Raw genomic sequence first — 23,243 nt, 5'->3', positions numbered from 1 at the left:
TAGAAACAGGTGCATTGACATCATTTATCTGCACTAACAAAATACGAGGCAAAACCAAAGAAGTTTGAAGGCTATGCCAGAGGGAACTCACAAAAGAGACAGCAGAGAAAGGCAAGGGCACCACTCCAAATGTCCTACTTTAATATAAACTCCAGATTAGGAGCAAACCATTCAGCCTGCCAACCTGCACTGGGCTGGATATTTTCCACTTACTGATCTAGATCCACTCTCCACTCTTCTCCATCCTCTTTGTCACCCGAAAGGGTGACCCATGTGAACTGCATCTGCGGATCCCTTGCCTGTAGCTTCCAGTTAGAACCAGCCAATGGAAGGAAGACAAAGAGATCTGGAGGGCGAGGCAGGGTGGAAGCAGATTATTTATCCGTACCTACATCTCCCTGCTGTAATTAGTGCACACAAACCAAAAGGCTTAAAGCAACACAGATGTATTATTTTACAGTTCTGTAGGTCAGAAGTCTAGAATGGGAGGCATCAAGGAAGAACCCACTCCTTTGCCTTTTCCAGTTTCTAGAGGCTGCCTACTTTCCTTGGCTCTTGGCCCCACATCACTCTGACCTCTGCTTCCACCATCACATCTCCTTTTCTGTCTCTGACCATCCAGCCCCCTCTTATAAGGACTGCTTGGTCCCAGCCACCACCATCTTTTGTACAGGCAACCCCAACAGCACTCTCACCCTGTCCAGTTCATTCTCCATACAGCAGCAGATCAGATCATGTCACTCATCTATTTAGGACACTTTGGTGGGCTTCCATTTCACTTAGAATAAAACCCAATTTCTTACCTAGGGCTGGTAAGACCCTCTATGGTCTGCAGCACCTAACTTTCCAGTCTCAACCCATCCCAGTCTCCTTGTTATTCTCCAGTCATACCTCATCCTCTTTCAGGCCCTTGAACTTGTCAAGTTCTTTCCCCACCTCAAAGTCTCTGTATTGATCTCTCTTCCTAAGTTCTTTCTTTTTTTACTTTTTTAAAATTAAAAAAAAAATTTTAATTGAAGTACAGTCAGTTACAATGTGTCAATTTCTGGTGTACAGCACAATGTCCCAGTCATGCATAGACATACATATATTCTTTTTCATTAAAGGTTATTACATAGTTCCCTGTGCTATACTAGGCTCTTTCTTAACATTAGGGCTTAAACTCCACCTACTCAAGGAAGCCTTCCTTTAACTTCCTCATGCAAAGCAGGATCTGACCTTCCCTCATCCCAGCTCCATTATTCTATATTTCAAACCTTCGATTATTTCCTTGGTGGCACCTATTACAATTTATAATGATTTTATTTGCTTGAATTTTTTAATGTATTCTCTACTAGATTGTAAATCCATGAGCACAAGGATTATGTCTTACCTAATACTGTATCCCTACTGCCTCTGAGTCCAACCAAGCAGACCCTTAATGTAATATTTGTTGTGTGTGCCACATGGCCATTTCATAGACTCTAAGGAGAAACGGTTAATAAAGCCAAAATTGCAGACTTAGTTGCTGTCTAGGCCAGTTTCCTTTACTTGTTTGCAAACTCTCTAAAGGGACCAGCTGTTGCCATCACTGTATCTCCAGCCCCATTTAATGCTGCAGGGAATGAACACATTAAATACAAATCCTCACCAGCACCATTCAATTCAATTTGGTAGCTACCTAGGAGCACCACACTGTGTATCTCACAAGGAGTGGGGTGGGGTGAGTATCATCCTCTACTTAGTAACGGAGAATAGCATTATTTCACTTATGAACATGTAAATAATAGCAGGAGTTAACTGCGATGCTTATTACTGTTGCCAGGGATTAGGTTCTTGTCTTGTCGCAGAAAGACTTCAGAGACAAGATGTAGAGGTTAAGAAAGTAAAGCGGGGATTCATTAAGGGATAGATAGTGCACTCTCACGGGGAGAGCGGGCAGGCTTAGGTGAGCGGCTGCCATGAGCATCTTTCACAAGCTGATTACATAGAGTGTAAAAATTAATGGATAAAATATTCATTGGGGAGGGAAGGGTTTGGGGTCATATTTCCTGATTTTCATCCCAACTCCACCTTCCCGAAGGGAGGAGGAATGTTTGTCCTTGTTTAGTCTGGATGGGAAGTTGTCATAGTGTCAGAGCATGATGGGTACTTCTAATCTGCAAGGCTAATTTTACTGAAATGAGGGCATACTAAGCAAAAGGTTACATTTGGACACTGGAGATTCCTGCCTTTTCCCACCTTTCTTTGTCAGCCTCCAGGGCACTTGTCACGCCAAAATGTGTGCTTTCTTATCAGCCCAGAGGTTCCTGCTTTTCTTAGTCTGCCCAGGGACCCCAGGAGTTTACATGATGTATGGTTTCCTGCATTTGGCCCGTTTGCCTCCTTTTTTGCCAATTCCTGCATTTGGCTCGTTTCCCCCTTTCTCTGCTCATATCTAGCTATCTGCCTGCTCTAAAACTATGGGCCAGAAGCCATGATAAATTTGGTATATACATCATCTTACCTAATCTTCACAACAGCCCTACAACAGTACAGCATATCAAGTAAGAACATAGTGTCTAGAATCACATTGATTTGGAGTCAAATGTCGGTTCTGCTACTCTTGCAAAGTTCCTTAACATCTCTGTGCTTCCATTTCTTCATGGGTAAAATGAGGGTAACACAACTTAGGAGGGTGGTTGAGCAGATTAAATGAGGTCATGTATGTGATGTGCTTAGCTCAGTGCCAGGCACACAGAAAGTATTCCATAAATGCCAGCTGTTTCTTCTTTACTTGTTCTTCTGGGCAGGGTATGTCATTGTATGTCCTACAGCATCAAACGATGCTTCCAGCACAGAGGGAGAATGAGTTAGTCAGGCTGAGTTCCTGTCCTCTAGAAGTACACCGTCAGAGCCAGCTGCGAGCACATGCTCACAATCCAGAAGAAGAAAGCAAACATGTTCCTCCAAATGGCTGCGTTCGTTTCATGGGCTGAGCTCAGTAAACTCATGTTCTCATTTCCTTTTCCACCAAAATAGCTATCTCTGCTCCCTGAAGAGGCCCTGGATTATTATAGTTCCTTAAATGCCCTAAAATTCTCAGGAGAGAAGGAATGTTTTTTTTTCTTTTTTTTTAAAGCAGGCACAGCTTGGAGCTAGAAGACAAAAGGTTAAATTCTCCTAAGCTACAACAATGTAACTCATTTCCTGTTTTTCTCAACTGTCTAGACACAGATCTCATAAGCATTAGCCATGAATCCCACCATCAGGTTAAAAATAGAAGGTTTAAATATGAAATGCCCTGGTGGAGGAAAGATTGCAGGTTTCTACCTTCATCCACAAAATGACTACTTTGAAACTGGATATTTTGTCTTTGTTGCTAGCTTTTCCGTAAGTTCTGCTGAGCTGTACTTCACTGGCCAGAGTACAGACACATTTTTTCTAAAGAATAGATTTGCCCCTCGATGAAGTAAATGTAATTTTACACCTAGGTTTTAAAAGCCATTTGAAGGCATGCCTTACAGCAGCCCCTCTTAATAAGGAATGTGATCATAACCTACTTTTAAAATTCCAGACCAATGTAAATGTTGATTTTACATTGAAAATTTTAAATTTTGTTCAGACCAACATTTAGACCCAAATAAATTTATACAATATAAATTGCATATGAATTCGACATGTTTACTTTTTCTTCTTCTTTTACATCTTCTGCTCCCATAAAATTGTCTGATAAATATTTTGTTTATAATGTATAATTTTTCAGGGAAATACTTATTTTTTTAAGCTGCTTTAATAATCCCTGGACAGTATTACACAAGTGTGAAGGATCTACCATGACAAGTTTCCCAAATTTTTTGGACCATAGAGCCCTTTTATCATGATAAGCCTATTACAATCTCCCAAAACAGTATTCCATGGAAAACCAGTTTAGGAAACATGAATTGGATATATCAATGATTTATTTTTCTGATTTCAGAATTATATGAGGTCAGGTCTCTTCTCTAAAACCTCAGTTATCTGATATCATAACATAAAATCGAACATAAACAAGTACTTTGACTCTGCAATATTGTAATGGACCTGTTCTCTTTATCTGGGGGAGACAAATAGAAGCCTGCCTTGCACATACATTTCTTTAAAATGAATGTATTCACTATGGCTTTTAATATTTATACAGATTCATATTAAAATAAACATAGATGTGTGTATTAGTACACATACACATACTTTTTAGTTCTGTCCATGGAGAGGACACTCCAGTAGCAATGAGCACACCTACCACCAAGATCATGGTTTCTAAATACATTCTCCAATAAATGGAATTAGTGCTTTTTAGGGGAAAAAAAGTTTGATTCCAGGCTTCGGGGCAAGGAAAATGCAAGATAATCCTAAAAAAAGAAGGAAGTACCATAAGGTAAGAAGGCACTAAAAAATGATGGAGCATGTTGAGAGGATACAGAAGCCAACCTGATTAAATTCCCAGTGGCCAAAGCTGGAACAACTTGAACAACAAAATAAATAATGACAGCATTAGATTATAACCCACAAAATAAAATAAATATGTATAAGCTCATTATAATATAAATAAATGGGAGAGAAGGAACAACTCTTCTTCATAGAATTCTAATTAATAAATGTAGGCATGAAGGAAATAGAAAGTCCTCAATAAGCAAACATCACATTAATCATTGTTACTGGCAAGAATCATCCATAGATACTAAAAACAGTATGCAAAAGTACAAGAAACTGGATATTTTCATAGTCTCAAAGTATCTCCCCAAGATATTTGTTAGCTACAAAAAGAAAAACAGTAATTACGATGGAGAAACCTGAAAGACACCATTTTAACCAAGAAGTCAAGGTTAGCAACACCAGTTACAAAATATGTTGACACTGTGTACCTCCTGATATGGTATATGGAGAAAGATACAACACTGCTTCTCAGGTATCCTTGTCGAAATTGCATTACCTCAATTTCATCAAAGAAAACACAGACAAACCCAAATTCAAAGGACATTCCACAAAGTAACTGATGAGTTCTCTTCACAAGTGTCAGGATCATAAAACACAATTAAAAAACTAAGTTAGAGAAGACTAAGTTAGTCTCCTTCTCATAACAAGTTCACCAGATTGCACTAGGAAATTGGAAAGTTAATATGAAAACAAACAATTTCCCGTTAAGATCTGTAGTTTATTTAATAGTATTGTGCCAGTGTTCACTTCCTGGTTTTGATCATCATACTGTGGTTAAGATGTTAACGTTAGGGGAAGCTAGTAAAACATATATGGGAATTCTCTGTAGTATTTTTGTAACTTTAAGTCTAAAATTATTTCAAAATTTTTTAAAAGCTAAAAAGTGTTAATTGACCAAGCATTTATAATTCGGTGCCTGTGTACACCAATGACATTAATAACATTAATAGTAATAATAACATGATAAATTTTGTAAAAAGACGTTCACTTCCTGACCACCTTTAATGTTACCAGGAGCTGTAGTAGGAGTTTATGTGTTCTTTCCTGTGTGTGTGTGTGTGTATGTGTGTGTGTGTGTGTGTGTGTGTGTGTGTGTTTTCTTTCATCTTCACAACCTAAGATCATGAGGTTAAGTAACATGACCAAGGTAATACTGCTGGTAAGGAGTAAGAGCTATGACATCTACTTTTGCTGTAACTTAGCAGCAAGGATGAAAGTAAATTACTTACTGCTTGAAAGAGGCTAAACAGTCAACTAAAATTATGGGCAATGCTGTGTATCTGTGCTGACAGTACTTCTGTTTCTTGTTCACTTGTCTAAGACTTGAAGACATGTCACTAATGCAGAAATTCAAGAATATAAATTAATTAATACCCTAGATGAGTAATGTCCCCTCTTTACACTCTGAAAATTTATCTATAAAAATTCCTCAGGATTGCATGCATGCCTTGGAAGATTTTACCAAGCACTTTCGCACACATTGATTTATTGAATACTCACAACCACCAAATAAGAAAGGCTGCATTTTCGCCATTTTACAGACAAAAAGAAAACTAAATCTGAAAGAGACTGAGAGATTTTTCCCTACATATCTTCCCATCCCTCCACTCAACAGCTAACAATCCCAGTCATTTTTGTCCATTGAAATTAAGATCAAGTAACCTCCAAGGTGTCCTTGAAGGAGAACAGAAGTAATGAAAGTACAGGGGTGGTAGCTGGCAAGGGGGCAGACAAATGGAAAGAAGGAAGATGTTCCGGCTAATTAATGGTTAAGAATATGCCTCTATACTCAGCTCAACCACTTTCTAGCTGTGATCCAGGCAAACTACTCTTTCTGCCTCTTTCTTCTTAACTGAAAAAAGAGATTTTAGTAAGTGGAGCAGGTTGACTAGTCTTCCCCCCCAAATTCATGTCCACCCACAACTTCAGAGTGTCACCTCTGTTGGAAAGAGGGTCTTTGCAGATGTAAACAAGTTATGATAAGGTCACATACTATATAAGGAAGGGCCCCAAATCCGATGACTAGTGTCCTTAGAAGAAGAAAAGACATAGGGAGAAACAGAGAGGCCATGTGAAAATGGAGACAGAAATTGTAGACACCCAACTGTAAGCCAAGGAACACCAAGGCTCTCCACCAGAATCTGGAGGAGGTAGGGAAGGATTCTCCCCTTGAGCCTTCAGAGGGAGTGTGGCCTGCTGAAGCCTTAATGTCGGACTTCTAGACTCTGGAGCTATGAGAGAATAAATTTCTGTTGTTTTAAGCCACCTAGTTTGTGATCCTTTGTTTTGGCAGCCCTGGGAAACTAACGGCATAAGCAATGCAGGAGGCAATATATGGAAAGTGACCAGCAGAGGGCAATTAATCATCTTTTCGTCATCTCACTGCCCTGACAGGGGAGGGCAGGGTTGATTACACTGTTTCTTAGCTTTGGATATTTTTTAGCGCTAGTTGGCACATTCCCTGCCTCTCCCGCCACCCCCTTGCCTGCCCACAAATTCTCTGAGTCACTGTCCAGCTACCAGGAATTCTAAAATTCTAGAAAACAGCCTGTGCTATCCATTCAGGGATGGGAGTGGGATAAGACCCCAATCAAACAATAACACAGTAAATACAGATTTGACATGATCCTTCTATTCCATCAGCTAAAAAAACTGTTCTCTAGGCATGATGGTTATGGAATTGTGGTCCCAAAAAAAGATATGCTGGGTCCTAACCTCCAGTACCTTAGTACCTATTTATTAGGAAATAGAGTCACTGAAGATGCAAATAGTTGATTTAAGATGAGGTCAAAAAGACACATGTACCCCAGTGTTCACAGCAGCACTATTTACAATAGCCAAGACATGGAAACAATTTAAATGTCCATCAACAGATGACTGGATAAAGAAGACACACACACACACACACACACACACACACACACACACACACACACACACTTGAATATTACTCAGCCATAAAAAAGAATGAAATAATGCCACTTGCAGCAACATGAATAGACTTAGAGATTATCATATTGAGTAAAGTAAGTCAGACAAAAGACAAATATCATATATCACTTATATGTGGAATCTTAAAAAAAAAGATACAAATTCTATTTACAAGTCAAAAACAGACTCACAGACATAGAAAAAAAACATATGGTTACCAAAGGGGAAAGGGCAGGGAGGAATAAATTAGGCGTTGGGAATTAACAGACACATATTACTATATATAAAATAAGCAACCAGGACCTACTGTACAGCACAGGGAACTGTATTCAGTTTCTTGTAATAACATATGACGGAAAAGAGTCTGAAAAGAAAAAATACATATGTATGTTTATGAATAACTGAACCACTTTACACCTGAAACTAACACTATAAGTCAACTACACTTCAAGAATAAATTTAAAAAAACAAAGATGAGGTCATACTGCAGTAGGGTGGGCCCTTAACCCAATGTGACTAGTGTCCTGATAAGAAGAGGAAGCAGAAGTACACAGGTAGAGGACAACAATGTGACTCTAGAGACCGTCATCTGTAAAACAGGAAGAGAGTCCTCAATAAGGCCCCAGAACTGTGAGAAATAAGTATCTGTACTTTCTTTTTAACATTTATTTTTTAATTTTTTTACTTATTATTGTATTATTTAATTATTTTATTTGTGTGGGAGATGATTAGCTTTATTTATTTTTAGAGGAGATACTGGGAATTGAACCCAGGCCCTCATGCATGCTAAGCATGCGCTCCACCACTTGAGCTATATACCCTTCCCCTTCTTTAAGCCACCCCGTCTGTGGTATTTTTTACAGAAGCTCAAGCCAAGACACTGCCCTACCTGGGTAAATAGTCCCTTCATGAAAAACTCTTCAAAATCCCACCTTAGATTTTCCTTCCAAGACCCTGACTAACAGAATGGCCAGGCTGTAAAACCAAACATATAAAACTGGTCAAGGCTGGACTCTGTCAGGGTGATTCACACCTGCAGTTGCCCCTTATGGATGCTGGACTTTTAAAATTACTATATGAGCTGCAAGGGTGCATTCGGGTCCCCCCAACCCAGAAAACTAACTTTAATAATAACTGGAGAATTGCTTTAACTCTGGGCTCTAGGAAGACCACAGAATAATGCATTCTAAGTGACTAGACCCAATACTCTACAAAATACATGCCCAATTCTCCTCCACACTGTCAAGGTCATGAAAAGCAAAGAAAGACTGAGAAACTCTCACAGACCAGGGGAGACTTAAGAGACCTGGCGACTAAATGCGGTGGTGGTATCCTAAACTGAATTACAGAACAGAAAAGGGACATTACTGGGAAAAACTAGTGAAATCCAAATAAAGTCTGAAGTTCAGTTAATGGTAACATACCAATGTTGGTTTCTTGGTTGTGACAAAAGTATCAAGATAATGTGCTAATATCAGAGGAAATCGGAACTGGGTAAAGGACATACGGGAACTCCACAACTTTTCTGTAAGTCCAAGGTATTTCAAAGTAAAATGTTCATTTAAAAAAAAAAGTGATTGGACCTGCATTATGGAGTGAGAACGATATACAGGTTAAGGCACAGTTAACTTAAGCATAAATAATTTGTTTACAACAGCGACTATTACAAACTGAGTTTCTTAGATAAATTTGATACTCCTCTCTAATGATACTGAAAACCCTTCATCATACAGAGCTGAGAGAAGCTGTACCCAGAGAACAGTCAATGCAAAAGAGACTCCAGTTCACACATGTACCCACTCCTTTCGGAAGAAATAAAACACCTGGCCAAATAACTGCAAAACACAGCTTTATGTTAACTCGTACACAATTGCCATTGTGCATCCCCAATGAGGGCGCTATTGAACGTCTGTTAGCCTGTGGCTTGCAAAAGCAGTATCTCTTTTACCCTATTTTCTGTGTTTCTTGAATGGAGGACTTAAGTAATTGAAACAACAGAACTTTTGGTTTCAACCAGAGTGGGACATGTCTGGGGAGACCCTGAGAAATAGCCCTACGCAGAGCAGCTTTAGATGGAATACAGACTCCTTCAGACATCTGGCCCTCATCCCTTTCATTCTCCAAGCTACAGGAGTCCATTTTACCAGGTACTAACCCTTAGCAAAGAGCAGTGGGCATGAAGGGGATCTGGGGTCATGGTAAGAATAAGCTCACATGGTTCCCTGAGAGCATGGACAGTATCTGATAGTCTCATGCTTCTCCAAATTCCTAGCAGAGGGTGGGCAAGCACACACATTTTTATTGATGCTGCTAACAGAGAATGAGACGCCACACAGAAGCACACAGCAGGGACTTGTCTCTTACACACACCTGTATTCCCTTGGCCTGGTTCGTGCCATATAGGAGGCACTCAATAATCACTTATTTGGTAAATTAGTTTGTCAATGAACTGTTGCCCCTTGGCATGGACATCTTAAGAAAACATGTTACTAGGCCCCCATCCAATGGTCTCAAAGTTTTATTCACATTTTTGTGTTTTTTATTTAGAGCTCTCCACCTCATTCAAAAAGTCATTACGCATGTGCTGTAATTGTGCTGTACACATTGGACATTGTGCTGTACACCAGAAATTGAGACATTGTAACTGACTGTACTTTAACTTAAAAAAAAAGTCATTATATGCTCCCAAATCTGCTTTACAAAATAATTCTGTGACCTGTTTATTACTTTTCCATCAATTTAAAAATAATAACGTGATGATATTGACAAGGTTGCTAACATTAAAGGAGAAAGAATAGTCTCTTTAACAAATGGTGTTGAGAAAACTAGATATCTGCAGGGGAAAAAAAAGAACTTAGACCTTTATCTTACACCATGCACAAAAATTAACTCAAAATAGATTAAAGACCTAAATATAAGATCTAAAACTATAAAACTCCTAGAAGAAAACAGGGGAGAAGCTTTATAACGTTGGACCTGGTAATGATTTCTTGGAAATGACACCAAAAGCACAGGCAATAAAAGCAAAAGTATTTGTCTACTATATCAAACCTTAAAAATTTTGTGCATGAAAAGATACAATCAACAGAGTGAAAAGGCAACCTACGGAATGAGAGAAAATGTTTGCAAATCATGTATCTGATAAGGAGTTAATATCCAGAATATATAAAGAACTCATACAACTCAACAACAAAAAATCAAATAACCTGATTTTAAAATGAACAAAGGACTTGAATAGATGTTTTTCCAAAGATGATATACAAGCAGCTGATACATGTACAAAAAGATGCTTAACATCACTAATCTTCAGGGAAATCCAAGTCAAAACCACACTGAGATGTCATCTCACAGTCATTAGAATAAAAAAGAAACAGAAAATAACAAGTGTTGGTGAGAACGTGGAGAAATTGGAACACTTGTGTGCTGTTGGTGGGATTGTAAAATTGTGCAACCACTGTAGAAAACAGTATGGAGGGTTCTCAAAAAATTAAAAATAGAACTACCATGTCTCCAACAACCCTTTTTTAGTAATCAACTTACTAAATCAGACACTTAGCAATATTCTATATTCAAGATATTAATGTCAAGTTTAAAGAGACTAATAAAACACCTAATGCAAAAACTTGTCGTATTATAAAAGCACTTTAAAAATTATTCCAAACATGAAATAGCATTTAAACTCCATTATATTAACAATCTTATGATGACTTTCCAGTACTGTACAAATGTTCATACAACATGTGGTGGGAGTGTAAATTGGTACAAACCTTTAAAAAAGCAAGTTGGCAATATGTTTTGAGAATCATAAAAATATCCATGCCCTTTGACCTGTTAACCCCATTTCTAGGACTTGGCTCCAAGGAAATTACACTACAAAAGAAGAAAAAAAGGTTTATGTATAGAAGATGTTTATTTCCAAGTTATTTATCCTGGTGGATATAATCAAAACATGCTGTTTTTCTCCCACCATCCCTTTAAATGAATTCTTTCTTGGTAGGGAGTGGGAGGAGCAGGGAAGGGAACAGGAGGGGGAGGGAAAGGAGCTTGTCCCTCAGGGCCCTGCCTTCTCTGGTCACTTCCAAGTAATGCAGTCTCATGGTCACATCGATTCACAAACATGGTCTTAATAGAGTAATCCACGGCATTAGTTCATTATCTTAATCAACAATTCAGTTTTCATTCCACAGCTTTCCTCCCCTTCTCAGCTAGAGCCAGCAGTTCAGTGAGGGTGGGGGGAAAAAATCTCTTTCACTACCCTCTCCCACTTCCTCCCCGACTCACTAGCTGCTGTTTTGGGTTCTGTGTCAAAATGGACAGAAGGCGTAGAGGTAAATGGGTATGTCTGGAAATACTTTAATTGGCTTGTGACTGGCACTGTCATAAGCTGACTTCGTGCTCACTGGGCTTTGAAGCTATTAAAAACTGCCTCTTGCTTATGTACTTTTCATGGGATCTCTAGAGGTCCCCATCTCTGGGGACCTCTCCAGTTTTAATTCTCATCAGGGCAAGGGAGAAGCATTCCATCCCAGCTCCCCACTTGGCCCCTGGTTCCCTTGGCAATCTTCTTTATTCAGACTTCATCATTTGATTTCCTCTCACCCTCCTAGGAAGTCCTCTGGGCAGGCCTTAAGTGACTCCCACCGGGAGTGGATAAACTGTGTGTAGGTATATGATTGAATACTACTAAGATATTTTTTAAAAATGAACTACTGATACACAGAACAACGTGGCTGGAACTCAAGGATATTATTTCTGCTGAGTAAAAAAAAGCCAATCTCAAAAGCTTACAACCCACATGATTCCACTATATAGCACTCAAAATGATGAAATTATAGAAATGGAGACTAGATCACTGCTTGCCAGGGAAGGGGTTGGCTGGACAGTCTGACTGCAAAGGTACATGTATGCAGCATGAGGCAGTTTCTTGTAGTAATGGAGCAACTAAGTATCCTGATAGTGGCAGGGATTACACAAATCCACAAATCTACACATGCGATAAAATTTCATAGTAACACACACACAAGTACATGTAAAAATTGATGAGAATCAAGAGAAGTCTATAGTTCCACTCATAGCATTTTACCAACGTCAATGTCAGTTCCCTAGTTTTGAAAATACACTATGATTATATGAGATATTATCATTGGGAAAAGCTGGGTAAAGAACACGTGGGAACTCTTATTTTTGCAACTACTTGTGAGTCTTAAACGATTTCCAAAAAAAAGAAAGTTTTTTTTAAAATAGCTCTAGCCTAGTTCTCCCTCTCCCAAGTGACTCACATTTGAGCCCCAGGAAACATTCTCTCATCTTTTGCCCCAACAAACCCTGGGAGGGCAGAATCAAACCCCACCCTCTGTGTCCCACTGCCACAGGCTGCTCTAGTCAGTTCTCTCTGCCCCCGGCTGTAGAAAATATATTTCAAGCTCAATATGTGGTCCTGCAGAAGCCCCCATCATACACTTTCAGGGAAGAAGGTAGCGTCCCGGCCTTTCCCCTGGGGAGGGAGGGAGGAGTCCCAGCATGCAATGCTCTCTCCAATAGCATCTCTCCACACTCCTCTCCTCTCCACAATGCCCACTCGGGTGTTCAGTTGGGGTGTGGGGGTCTAAGACTTAGACAACAGGTTCATGAGAATTTCCCTGGTGTAGCAGATGCCGTGGTCTCTGCCCAGATCTCCCCACAGAACTGAGGCCCTCATTGCTACCCTGAGTCTCTCTGAAAATCGCTATAAGCTAGCTACCTCACCCAAGGTCATATTTTCTTCTTAGGGGCAATCTGCATCCAATGACTGGTCCATGTAGAGGTAAAAAGACCTAGCCTCCTTGCCCCAGTGGGGGCTAACTCTGCACGACCATCTCAGCTCCAGGGCTAGTGAAGGGTCAGCTGAGGTCTTTGTAGCCACTGCATTGAAGTTCAACTACTCCCTCTGCCCAGTCCTACTGCTTTTATTCCTCCTCAGGTGTTGATAGCCGAACTCTCTCCAATAAACCTCTCGTACGAAAATCTTCATCAGTAGCTCTGCCAGGGAAGCTGACCTGTGACACTGGGTGAATTCCATATATGACTGTCCCGTCTCACTCTCACTTTGGAATCTGGTATCTATTGAATTGGTGCCTGAGCCAAAATTGAGAAAGGAAAAAGTCCCATGTAACACCATGTTATTCTTATAACAGGAATAACCAAAGAGAAATTTATTAATAAATCACAGCAAAACAGCTTCATGAAATAGTAAAAAGCCAATAAAAATTATGAACATTTTGCACCGAAGTATTTCAGAAAATGACCATTATCTAACATTAGGAGAATACAAAATTGATTCGGATCAAAAAAAAAGAGAGAGAGAGAAAAGAAAAAGAAAGGACATCTTGGGAATATTTGGAGAAATCTGAATATAGACAATGTATTAGGTAATACGGTGTCATCAATATTAATTTCTTGGACACGATAATACTAATATTGTGATTAAGCAGAAAAATGTCTTTGTTCTTAGGAAATCCTATTGAGAGAAACATTTTCCTGCAAAGAGCAAGCACTCACTCCCTGTAGTAATCTTATTCCCATTTCTGTGCTAAATGCTCCCCCTTGTGTACCAAGAGAGCAGAACGCATTTATCAAAAAGCATTTTAAAACTCTCCTGCACAGTGGGAAAGCAAAAGTCCAAGACTTCTAGTGAAGGCGATCAAAGTGTGGCACATTGTTACGTACTCTCTCCCAACTCCCAACCAACTGTGCAGTTCCCGTCCCCCAGTTCACTCTCCATGATGTCAAAAGCTTAGTTTCAGTTCTGGTGGAGGGAGAGGATGGTTGGCTAAGGGGTGGGAAGGAAGTTACCTACAGCCTTGCCTACAAAGGTCATGGGCTCCAGAGTCAAACAGCCCAGGGTCTAAACCCCACTTGTGCTACTTACTAGCTCAGTGACCTCTTTGAACATCAGCTTCCTCATCTGTGAGGCGGGGATGACAATAGTACCTATCAAATGGTAACTGGGAGGACGCAGATGATGCAGACCAAGACATAGCCTAGGGCTTGGCCCATGGTCTAAGTAAAGTTCAGTAAGTATTAACTAATTATTATGATCTGTTAACCTCTTCTTGAAGAGGCTTCTAAAAGAGTTCCTTAGAAGCCCTACTGCCTTGCAGAGCATAGTTTGAAACATACTGCCCTGGAGTATCTGATTTGCAAAGAATTTAATCTTAGTTAAGAATCCAACCAATGTTTTTTCTACAAAGCTAAGATAACTAATCTCATAATAAAAACTAAAAACAAATAAGAAAAAACAAACTCCCCTTACACACACTGAAAAAGACTATTTCATTATGTTTATCTTTCCTCGTAAGTGGTTTCGCAGAAGATGGACTTTTGAGTTCTCCACCAGTTCTTCGGCTCACCATTGTGCCTCCCCTGGGTCTTCTGCTTTTGACACTCTAATCATGGTCTCCTTCAAAGCAGGTCACTCTCAGGCCCCAAGTCAAGATGCCTGAGAATCTCTCATCCATGCTCCAATATCATACCCCCAACTGCCTGCCCCTCCCCATTCCACCTGCATCCTCCTGCTCTCTTTCTTCCTTTCAACACATCCTCACTGAGCATCCATCTCTGAAAGACAGTTCTTGTTGGTCTTGGGTACCAAATTACCAAGACCATAATTCCTGCCTTTTGAGTTTATATTAGAGTCTAATAGGCCAGACTCTGGTAGGAAAGCCAGGCATGTAAAAAGACCCAGGGAGTCGTTAGAGTAGATACAAAACATGGTCAAGTACAGAATAACATGAGGAGAACACTGGATTTCGGAGACCTGGATTAACATCCTGAATTCACTACAGCTTGGATCTGTGAGCTCGAACAAGTGGAATAACCTCTCTGACAGTGTCTGCTGTCAGCTGCCTTACGTTGGGTTCCCCCAAAGCAGACCTGGAGATGGGGGCTGGGGTACAAATGTTTATCTGAGAAGGGCTCCTAGGAAGCATGAACAAGGAGAGGGGGAGTGAGTTAGGAGAGGCAAGGAAGCAGGTTACTGAGAAGGTGCTAAGCAGGTATGCCGTTGCAGGCATCTGGGGCTTGACCCTGCTGGGGACCCCTGGGAGATGGGGCAGCACCTCACTCAGAGTTGCACCCTTCGAGGAGAAAGAAAGCAGAAGCATTTATCCACCAGCTCCTGCACATTCGTAGCTGAAGGCTGCTGCAAGGCGTGTTAACTTCTCCACTGGCCTGCCTGGGCCAGGGTCAAGTGTGTTAGGACCAGGGAAAGCCCTTTGCGGGTGCACAAGGGCTCCACTTAGGTGGGAAAGAGTAAGGAGAGCCGGGCACTACCAGGGAGGGAGGGACTGACAGCATATGCTACACCTTCTAGAAGACCTGTTTTGGTGGACAAATGAGAGGCTCTGGAAGCCCTGAGCAGAGGACCTGGCAGAAGCATTAAAGGTTCCTAAATGGAAACATAGGAGGAAGCAGTGCCTTCACCCACCCCCAGAAGACAGAGCACCTTCAACACGTTCTCATCTCCTTGCTTCCTTTTCGACCTTCAGCTGGGATGAGCCCTACAAAATCCTCAAAACCAGATCTCCCAGATCCTTCCTCCCATTTCCACAGCAGCCTCCCTAGTCATGACCCCCACCTGTTCGCCTGCAGAGGCCTCTTCCCACTGGTCTCTCCTCCACCAGCCTCAACCTGCCAATCACAGCCCAAGGACACGCAACAAAATGCTAGTCTTCGCACATCCTTCCCCTCTTTAAGGCTTGCCATGATAACTCCTTTTTTCCTACAAGATTAAACCCTCAATCTCAATCTCATCTTGTGATTCAAGGCTACCCCCATACTCCTCTAGGTTCTCGCTTCAATAATCCACCCTGCTCCTCAGTCCCGAGACCAGCATGAGAAGCAATGCCCTAATGTTGCCTGTGGACTTATCCCAGTGTGACTGGATCTTCATTTTATGAGGTAGGAATTCTGGAGTCAGATCCAGGTTTAGATCATGTTCGTCTGCGTGTCAACTGTGATCCTTGGGGAACACTGCCAACATCTGTTTCCTCACATGAAAAACAGGGACAATCATCATCCTGACTTCAGAGGGTTGTTGTAAGGATTAATCTTATTCACAATCAGTAGCTTTGACCAGTGCCTGGTACAAAATGAGTGCCTGATAAATGTTAGCTATCAGTACCAGCTCCCACAAGGTGTTATTTTAAGATTCTTAAAAGAAATCAAGAGATGTCTACTAGAAGGTTTTCTCTCTCTGCATGAGCTCATGAACATCCTGAGCCTTTCTGCACCCCGACTGCAGCTCAAAGCCATGTAAGGCACCCAAACACACCTCCGAGCAACGCACAAACAGCTCGTCAGCTGTTTAAAGGTCTCACCGTTACTCACAGCAGCCAAATCAAAGGTTAGAACTGCTGAGCGAAAGGTTAAGAGCAGTATAACTGAAAAACAACTGGGAGCATTTTCCCTCGTTCCTCAGTCTCCCGTCACGTGAACAATACCTACAAGTTCGCTATGTGTACATCACTCATCCTCGCTTTCTCTGCTTTTGGTCAGTGCAGCTTTCACTGCAGAGAGCGTCTGAGGCTGCAGCTGTTAAAAGCCATGTTTGTTTAAACTTATGGTTACCCAAGGGGAAAGGGGGGTGGTGAACAGATACACACTACCATATATAAAACAGATAAGCAACAAGGGTTTACTGTACAACACGGGACGATACTCAATATCTTATAATAACCTATGATGGAAAATTATCTGAAAAAATTTTATATATACATATATATAAAACTGAATCACTTTGCTGAGTACCTGAAACTAACACAATATTGTGAATCAACTATACTTCAACTAAAAAAAAAAAACAATGTTTAAAAAAAAGTCATGCAGGTAAATGTATAAGTGAGGGAAGGTGTGGTTTATTTGATTTTTTTAAATGTTTAATTTTATCTTTAATAAGTAATATATCCACAGGGCTCACAACTCTTAAAAACATGAAAGGATATACAATGAAAGTTTCCCTCCCTCTTCTGACCCCAGCCACTCAGTTCTCTCCAGAGGCCACTAATATGATCAGTTTCTTTTAGATATTGAATATTCTTTTAGAGAGTCTGTACAAATACAAGCAAATAAATAACTTTTTCTCTTTTAACACACACTTTTTCACTAGCTTTTTAAGCTTTATTTTACTAAATATTTAATACTTGCAAAAGAATATAACATAAGCCTAAGATAAAAGAAAAAAATACCACCACTCAGCGTAAGAAATATTACCTTCCGCATTTTCATAGCTACATAATATTTTCTTCTACATCTATATTATAATTAATTTCATCAGCCCCCAGTGGATGAGTCTATAGGTGGTTTCAAATGTCTTGTTGTTACACTGAATAACCTTGTTTCTCCAACATCTTACATGTGGGCAGTGTATCTGTAAGATACATTCCTGGATGGGGAATTACTAAGCCAAAGGTAGGTTCATAGGTCATTTTCACAGATAAATATCTGGAATGCCTTCCACAGAGTTTAAAACAAACTGAATTGTTTTATTTTTGAAAGTTTCCAAGATGTCTAGAAGTTTAATAGGTGGCAGCGTCATTTCAGTGACAGAGCCAAGAGGATGGCAAAGTGAAAGGATCACTTAAAAGGGACATTTTTTAAAAAAAGACAGAATAAGTATCTTTTTTGTTTTACTCTCACATAAAACAACTCCTGGCTCCTCCTTCAATACTTGGTAAAGAGTCCAAGTACATACTTTACTCTGGTTTAATTCCTGTGAGGATTGATATCATTTAGAACTGACCAAAATAATTATTTCCTGTAATGAGGTAATTAAATAATCAAGTTGAACAACACTTCTCTGTAATTTTGTTTCCTTAAAAATGCCTCCTGCCTTAGGTATTTAAGATGTGCATGTTGGGTTCCAAGTTTTGAAATAAAAATCCCTGCAATAGTTAAGTTCTCTCGACACTCAACGGCAACAGGAACAAGCAGAGTGACTATTAACTAAAGTGTTTACCTGGAAATATAACCACTATCAGATTACGGGAAACTATGAAATGGAACGTCACTGCCTCTGGAACTTGATATTGGAGGTTCCCGTAAGTACACTGAGTTGAAGTGACTTACTCAAAGCCAACATTACTTCCGATCACAAATCTGCTTGCAGCAAAAGAAGGACATCAATGAATTGGTGCCCCCAGGATCCTCTGGTTTTACCACGCTCCCCATAACCCAGAAGGAGCTGATCTTCTGGGTAGTAGAATTCAGATGGTCTATTGACCGCTGAGGCACAGAACCAGCTGGGAAAAGCCACCTGGCGACACAGTGAGCCAGGACAGTGCTGCCGGAATTCACAGGTCCAGGCACCAAGGGATGGAAGCAAAGCACCTCTGGCTGCTACACCCAATGACCACCTCCCCAAACACCTGCTTCCCCTCTCTGTGACTCTGAATCAAATTCTTTTCCGCTCCAGGTAGCAAGAGTGAATTCTGTTGTCTGCAGCTGAAGGCTGACTGGTACGCTTCCTAATCGTGTCTCTGAGGGAGGGGTCTGAGCACGGTGCTGCTGTTGTTCTTTTTAACAAACTCTCCAATACATCTTAAGCTCAAAAAGTTTGAAGTGAGCTGATAAACGTTCTTTCCAGTAACTACAAGATAGGTTAATCTGGGTGGAGAGCTGAGGAAGACACCTCGCCCAGGCCATGGGGAAGCCCCCCTCCCCCCAACCCCCCACTCCCTCCCCACCCTCCACCCGCGGCAACTCCTGCCTACAACAGAAAACACTTCTCGAGGGACTAGAATTTCTTACGAGATGCGGGGGTGAAGTGGCAACTGGGTAAAGTGGACAGCAGCCTGGCCCCAGAGTGGGATTACCTGAATTCAAATCCTGTCTCTGCCACTCACTAGCTACATGGCTTTGGGTAAATTACTTTATTCCCCATTTGTAACACAGGGTGAATAACAGAATCTACCTTACATTGTTGTTTAGAGGATTAAATGGGTTAATACACATACAGGGTTTAGAAGGGCTATCTGGCACATACGAGGCACAGAGTTAGCTATTCAAAACACTTTACCTTTCAGAGTATGAAAAATTCCCCCACACACACACACACACAATCTCATGTGAGCCTCAAGATAACTTTCTTAAGTGAAGCAATGAAGGCCCAGAGAGGTTAAGTGACTTCCTCAAGTTCACACAGCAAGTGACTAACAAAAGCACAGCTGTAATGGGAACTAAGGACTCAAACCTGATTCTTCCTGTATTGAGTGCAGGGACTAGGTCTCCTCTGCACCTGGCCCCAAGTGGGCCTTCAGTGGAAAGTGACTTATCCATCTCCCATGGTTCTAGAAATGGGGTGTGCCAGAACAGTGTGACTGTATTAACATGCTGCCCCTCAATTTCTTTCCAATGTTCTTCCCAGAAATTGCTCTAAAACTCCAGGTCCCCATGGCAACCTCAGGAAAGACTGCCTATTGACTGCAAGTGAAATTCTGCTACGACTGCTCCCTTGATAACAAATGGATGTTATTAAAAGCCTGGTCCGAAGAGACACCTGCTGTAGCTCATGGCCAAAGCCACATTCTCCTTAAACTGAGAGGGTGAAAGAGATGGTTAATTCTCTGATGCCAGCCTATGTGGTCAGCTTGAAGGAAAGAAGGAAAATGTAATGTGATCACCACCCATTTCACAATCAGACACACAGGACAAGGTGCTTTCAATATACATTTACAACAGGAGATTAGAGTGAGGTGTCCACCAAGAGTGTGAGGGTGACACCAGTTAAATTAACTAGTGATAATCTGCTGTCTATGGAAGTCACTTGTAACGTGCCTGCTAGACCCAACGGTGAAATAACAAGGCCTGGAGTGGAGGCTTGAGAGGTTGCAAAAGAAAAAGGACAGTACAGTCTAAACAAGAATCATATACCTTTCTAAACAGTACTGTCTGCAAAAGGATAGAATAAACTAAAAAAGGAACAGAATCCAGTGAATGGGAAGAATCCAAAGAGCCAGAATTGAGCAGCATTTTTCCAGCATTATCCAGAGATCCAGTGGAGAGGGGGACCTGATCTTCCAGACCCCCACGGTGGCAGAACTTGTTCCTTCATTAAATATTTGAGGAATATTTGCTGAGTGCCTCCACTGTCAGACGCTGTACTGGGCAAGGCAGAGAGAGTTCACAGTCTAGGGAAGGGTGATAGAAAACAGACTTCTAGATGAATAACTGCACATGATGATAATTTCAGTTAGTGACAACTGCTATGAAGGGAAAAAAGTGGTGAAGTAGCCTGACGCTGACTGGGGCAGTCGGCTTCCGAGGAGCAATCAGGGAAGGATTTGGTGACCTGTCAGGGTGCTGACAGCCAAGAGAAAATGGAGAAAATGTGGGGGAGAGGGTCAAATCAGGGCAACTGGAATGTGGGGTCTGTGCAGGGACAGAAACTTCACAGGGGAGGCAGGACAGAGCATGGATGGTGGAGCTGGCATCACAGAGGCAGCTGATCCAGACCATACAGGGCCTTGTGGGCCAAAGTGAAAATGAGGGGTTTTATCTTAAGTGTATGCTGAAGCCAGTGTGCAGTGGTGATGGTGGTGGCTGTGGTTTTAAAGCAGGGAAGTGCGATGATCTGGCTTCTGTCTTTAAAAGATTACTCTGGCTGCTCTGTGGAGAAGACACTGAAAGGTGGGAAGCAGACAAGAAAAAAAGCAGGGAGTCTATTAGAGGTGGTTCCTAAGGCTTCTCCGTGACCTGGATGCAACAGACAGCTCTCTGTCCATAGGTTCTGCATCTGTGGATTTCAATCTTGAGTTTTCCATCCACGACTGGTTGAGTCTGCTGATGTGGAACCCTCAGATACTGAGGGCTGATTACACTTTGCCATTTTATATAAGGGAACTTGAGCATCCATGGAGTCTGGTGTCCACAAGGGGTCCTGGAACCAATCCCCCACGGGTACTGGGGGATGACTATCCCTCTGGGGTATACAGCTTTTTTCCCTCCCTGTGGATGCTGAGGAAGGCTGTATGAACCAAGGGATGGATCTAGTCAAGAACGAGGCAGAGTTTGCTATGCGTGAGGCCAGCGGGCCTGGAGGACAGATCTTTGATGTCCCTAGAGGGCTCTTTGGAAGTCTAGAAATGGTCAACCTGCTCATCATAAAGAGCTGGATGACGGCCAAGCTCAGACCAGTCTCCCTTGACCCACGTCCCCCATCCACCAAGCTGTCTCACTTCTCTGCTCCCTGAACCACACCACTCTGCCTCTTCCTCCTTTTCTATCCTGAACCCATTTCAAACAGGCTTTCATCCTCCTCCACTGAAATTGCCCTGAAAACCTCTGAAGACATCGCCAAAGCCAATGGTCATCTCAGTCCTCAGCTTACTCAACTGAGGAGTGACACCTGACGTGTCGGATCCCTCCCTCCCTCTTGAATCACTTCCATCCCTGAGCTTTCCTTGTTTTTTCCTCCACCCTCGTTGAGCAACCCCCTGCCCCACTTCTGGGGCCTCTTCACCTCCTGACATCTAAACCTAAAAGCTCCCAGGGCTCGGTCTCCCATCTCTTCCCTATCTACATTCTCTCAATGATCTCACCGAGTCCTGTGCCTTTAGATACCACCTATTAACGGACATCTCCCCACCTTCTATTCCTAGCATGAACATCTCCCCTGACACCCAGTCTCCTTTATCCAATTCCTACTTGACATCGCCTCTTAGACATCTAACTGGCATCTGAAACTTAACATATCCAAAATAAAACTCCTGATCTTTCTTCCCAAAGCTGCTCCACCCGCAATCCTTCTCAACTCAGTAAATAGCAACCATTCTTCTGCATGTAGCATGTGTCCATTGTCTGCCTTCTCCACCAGGATGTGAGCTCTGTAAGTGCAGGGGCTTGTTTTCTTCATTGCTACACCACCAGGGCAGGAACAGTGCTTGGCACACAGTACAAGCTATGTGTTGATTGGATGAAACACTTCCTAAAGGAAACCTCCCAACCTCCTTTCACCAGCTAATTCCCCCATCATGTGTTCTCACAGAACTGTCACCTCTCCTTGATAACTCTCGCAGTAACAAGTGCACAGTCACTTGTGTGATTCTGTCATCGATGTTAGTCTCCATCATCAGCCTACGAGCAGAACTATTCTGGTGTAGGTTACCAGCATCTAACCTGGAAGGTGGCATCGAGAAGGCCCTCAACAGGCAAAAACAGTAATAACATCAATAAATCTTGTTACAGGAGTAAACAGGTAATACAAGCTATGGGTCCTCTCTCCAGAAAAAAGGACTCATGTACACATTCAGTGGGTGTTAACGACCCCAGGTTAGGAACTCTTTCTTAGTCTGTTCAGATGGCTATGATAAAACACCAGAGACTGGGTAGCTTATAAGCAACAGAAATGCATTGCTCACATGTCTGGAGGCTGCAAGTCCAATAAAGGTGCCGGCATGGTCAGATGAGGCTGCAGGTCAAAGGCTTCTCACTGTATCCTCACAGAAGGGGCCAGGGAGCTTTACAGGATCTCTTTTATAAAACCACCAAACCCATTTATGAAGGCTCCACCCTCATAATCCAACCATCTCCCAAAGCCCCCACTCCAACACCATCACCTGTGGAGGTTAGGATTATACCATGTGAGTCCTGGGCATGGGCAGGGGGTGGGCAGATACAAATATTCAGACCTTAGCACCCTTGCTCTATGACTACGGGCTAAATTTCCTCCAGGGTTCACCAGGGAGAAACACGCTGTTCCTTCCTTCTGTGCTCCTCAGCCACACACGGGAAAGGAGACACCCTGATAAGATGTACCTGTTAGTTGGGGTACTTCTGAATACTCTTCTCAGAAACAGCATAGTACAGAAAAAATAATAAAGGAATAAAGCAACAACAACAACAAC

The 23,243-nt window shown here is 41.7% G+C and overlaps 1 protein-coding gene across 2 annotated transcripts in view; it reads right to left on the bottom strand.

The window, feature by feature from the left end:
- Positions 1–11,033: 11,033 nt before the first annotated feature.
- Positions 11,034–23,243, bottom strand: part of NTAQ1 (N-terminal glutamine amidase 1) — a 31,535-nt gene continuing 19,325 nt past the window's right edge. The window contains exons 6-7 of one of the 2 annotated variants that reach the window (XM_072949677.1): positions 13,401–13,479; positions 11,034–11,235 (exon numbers count right to left, since the gene is read on the bottom strand). In XM_072949677.1, the coding sequence (XP_072805778.1) occupies positions 11,064–11,235; positions 13,401–13,479 (251 nt within the window). In that variant the 3' untranslated portion in view covers positions 11,034–11,063. The remainder of the gene's footprint in view (positions 11,236–13,400; positions 13,480–23,243) is intronic. The other variant, XM_072949678.1, reaches the window with a different exon arrangement.

The sequence above is a fragment of the Vicugna pacos genome, chromosome 25 (assembly GCF_048564905.1).
Source record: "Vicugna pacos chromosome 25, VicPac4, whole genome shotgun sequence".
Lineage (NCBI taxonomy): Eukaryota > Metazoa > Chordata > Mammalia > Artiodactyla > Camelidae > Vicugna > Vicugna pacos.
This window is presented reverse-complemented; position numbering and strand designations above follow the sequence as displayed.